Here is a 3,870-nt window from a genome sequence, read left to right as displayed (position 1 = left end):
CTCAATGGAGCGTCTGGGCATTACTTGAGTTACAATATTATTTTACTTCATAAAAACTATGTTTCAATTGGTGTGTATTTGTAAAGTTAAATAACAGAAAATCGGGATATATAGTACGATAGATGTTTATTTTTCCACAAAATATTCCCTATTTTCAGTCAAAGGTGAATTTATATTTTCATTCCTAACCCTTACATGTTTATTAATTATTATGATTTGAAATTAAGTTTAAACTCTCTCTCTCTCTCTCTCTCTCTCTCTCTCCATTTTAAGCAGTACTTTGGTTAAAAGAAAATCTTTATAATTTTTAGTAGTAATGTTCAGTTAAAAAATATTTATTAAAAATGTTACTTGTGAGAACCATTATTTTTCCGCACACAATTAACGAATTTTATTTTTTGAATAATTTAAATGAGATTATTAAGAAAAAAAAAATTTGATGAACAAAGCCATTATTCATTCATAATTTATAACGTTCTCAATTTGATTCACTTGTTAATTTGTTATCACTTGATTTAAAATATTCTGCTATAGTATTAATTAAAATAACAAGGTTAGTATTGAATACTGATTCAAAGTTTATATTTCTTTTTTCATTCCTTTTTATAATCAAATTTTGGAATTTGGATCAATTTTGTTATTATTATTTTATATTAAACCGTTCATCTTAATATCTCCAGAAGAAAAAAAAATGGAACAGTTCATGTTAACAAATATTACAGAGATGCAATTTATTTGTGCAAAAAGTAGAAAAAAACTGAAAAAAAAAATAATTTTCTTATCGAAAATATGAGAAACAAGAAAAGATAATTTTTATCGGCAAAGGAATTCTAATTACTTCAAAACTTTGAACTCTTAGGGAATTGAATTCTTTACAAAGTAGAAATTCTTGAAAATTCAATTCTCCGTCAGACATTATCATCGATAAGTAATTATACGGAAAAAAAATAAAAAATAAAATTTAAACGAACAAAAACAAACTAACCTTTGCTCCCAATAAAATATATAGGCCATCTATAACTTATAAGCATCAGATTTGCTGCCATACGTTCGGACCATGCATCTATTTTCACTACTTAACAGCGTTCCCATAGTATGATTTAATGGGAATTTAATCCTCAAATCTTTGCATTCAACAATCAAAAATCTTTTCCCCTCCAAAAAAAATTGAGGATTAACCCTAAAACTGGCCTCCAGCAAGAGATCAAAGTTCAGAACCCTATCTTCATTAAAATCTTCTTCAATTGCATCAGTTTCCATTCCATGATTTGCATGCACTGTTATTTCCTGATCCCCAGGACGTTGATAGAATGGCATTATGTGTGCAGTAGAAATAAATTTTTCTTTGTAGAAAAGCCAAACTTGAGCCTGATCATAACTGATATATGTATTGAGATTAGGGTTTTTCATGGACAGACTTACATTCCAACTGCTTTCGTTTTCAGAGTAATTTTTAAAGGAAGAGACGAACATCGAGCTTACAACAAATTCGGGTTTTTTATCCTTAAATTTGCTACATAGGATGATTATTGAGAAGATGGACATGAAGAAGAGCAGCCCAGACAAGTGGAATAACCACCATGGAAGCCTTACCTTTTTGGGTGAGAGGCCTGAAACAGGGTTTTCAAGATCTTCCATTGTTTCTGAATCGTCAAAGAAACTATGTTATTTCTTTTGAGGGTGCAAATTTAAAGATCTCGTGAGTTCCTCGATCAATTTTCGAAGAACCTGGGATTAATTTTGTGTTAAAGGTAGAAAAGTTGTAGCAATGGTGTAGTGAAGGACTTATTAATTTATGTACTTATATGATTAAAAATTAAGATAGTCATATTGTACTCAAATACTACATGAATTCGGTCTAGGATCTTATTCCTACTAGATTTGTTCTTGCACCCACACTAGGAATCCTAAATTTGCTTCTTTCTTGAAGTGTTTCTTCTACCAAACTCTACTCTAAGAGGATCTAGTTTCACCTGTTCACAAGGACTCGATTATACACAAATTTCTTAATAGATCTTGGTCTTAATGGTTATATTAGGTTCCATAATGCCATGTTCGATCATATTTGTAGGACCCGTAAAAGTGTTTTTACAGTTGAAGTCACCAACCGTCGATATTAACGTCTATAGTTGAGCCTTATCGACCGTTCGTCGAATTTCATGATCAGGATCACAATTGAGTTGGGAGCTTGAAAATTTAAATACAGATTTAAAACTTTCAGATTAAGTTGCTACAAACACTACTCAAATAATCAAAGTTGCAATTTTTACAAAAAATTATCCGTAAGTAACATTTTTAAAATTAGCTTACTGAGCTTGCTATATGCTGATGAAGCGGTTTTTATGCAAATATTAATGGCTTGTAGTTACGTGTAGAAACTACCGAGAGATCTGATAGAACCCTGAAATTGCTGAGATTTTCTAGGAATAGAAACTGATGCTGCTGTCTGTCTGAATAACCTGCAGAGCTGTTAACCAATGTGTAGTAGCTTAGATTACTTAACTAGAAGATAACTAAGATTATATGTAATGGAATTTATATTGTTTATTGATTGGAAAAGATGAAAGACACTGGAATTGAACAAATGACACTGAATGGAACACAAGAAACTCCCAGGCTCTTCGAGAGACCGGGCTCTCCTCACAACTCACTAACTTTTCTCAATACCCTCATCACATTTATAAGCAATCCCTTAACCGTAATTTCTTGACTTATTACACTTTTGACCCTCTAACTAACTATTGAACCTTCTAGAATAATAAATGATGTGGCTGCAACATATGTGAACCAGTTGGGGTCTATCAAGATCCTAAACCAATTATTTTAAGTTACTTTACAAACATATGATATTTTTATATAATAATAACAGCGTACTCATAGGTAAATTTTAAATTAAAACTTTGAAAATATAAAGTGTATTATTTGAAAAGATAATATAGAAAATGAAAATCAATAAACTCAATCTGTGTGTGCTCAAAAGTAACAAATAACATATTTATGTCCTATTGCACGTAAAAGCCTAAGAGGTGAAGCATAAGACATTTAGGGCTGTTTAGCAGCTTCATTTTTGCTTTTGTGTTTTGTAAAAGAGCTTCTTAGCGAAGCTATAAAAACACTTCTAATAAGATAAAATATATTAAAAAATATTCAAACATATTCAAAAGCAAATTTTTAATCTCATATGCAGCTTGTGATTTTTTTAAAGTCTTGTCAAACAGGTCCTAAGTAATTTAATATGATTTTTAACACTTTTTTCTGTGCAAGTTGTATTTAAGGGAAATGCTATGTGTACATTTCATGGTTTACACAATACATTACACCCCTCTCACATGGAGGGGGGCTCATAAATATTTTATTGTGTGTGGGCCCCCCTCATGTGAGGGGAGTCTAATGCTATGTATACACTATTATGTACCCATAGCATTTTCCTGTACTTAAAACCTTAACACACCAAAATTTTGTAGAAGGGCATTTGAGAGACATGAACTCGAGTTTTATTTTTTGTTATATCACTTCGAATTGCTTCAGTTAATAATTTAAATTGTTAGAGTTTAAACATTTTTAATCTCGAATATCTTCTTGGTGTTATGGCCATAAGGCTAAGTTATATGAATTATTTATGTAATAAAAGAAAAAAAAAACTCAAAATAAAAAGAAAAGTTAAATAGTTTAAACGGTAAAATTCTAGGCTCCGCTGTACTCTCCCTTACAACGGCTAGTAATCAAATTTGGAAAGCCACGGAGCAGTGATCTTAACCGTTTAATCTTTGATTAACGGCTCTTATTTGAAAAAGAAGAATATGACCGTTAAAGAGAAGCGTCTCGACGATTCAACCATATATACCCCAATCAGTCCCCCAAACCCTTCTT

At 31.1% G+C, this 3,870-nt stretch overlaps 1 protein-coding gene across 1 annotated transcript; it reads right to left on the bottom strand.

The window, feature by feature from the left end:
* Positions 1-1,014: 1,014 nt before the first annotated feature.
* Positions 1,015-1,638, bottom strand: LOC111407206 (NDR1/HIN1-like protein 10). Its single transcript, XM_023036549.1, has one exon. It carries the CDS (start codon positions 1,636-1,638, stop codon positions 1,015-1,017), a length of 624 nt encoding a protein of 207 aa, XP_022892317.1.
* Positions 1,639-3,870: the final 2,232 nt, after the last annotated feature.

This window comes from Olea europaea, chromosome 1 (assembly GCF_002742605.1).
Source record: "Olea europaea var. sylvestris chromosome 1, O_europaea_v1, whole genome shotgun sequence".
Lineage (NCBI taxonomy): Eukaryota > Viridiplantae > Streptophyta > Magnoliopsida > Lamiales > Oleaceae > Olea > Olea europaea.
Note: the sequence above shows the minus strand (reverse complement) of the source record. Positions and strands in the feature narration are given on the sequence as shown.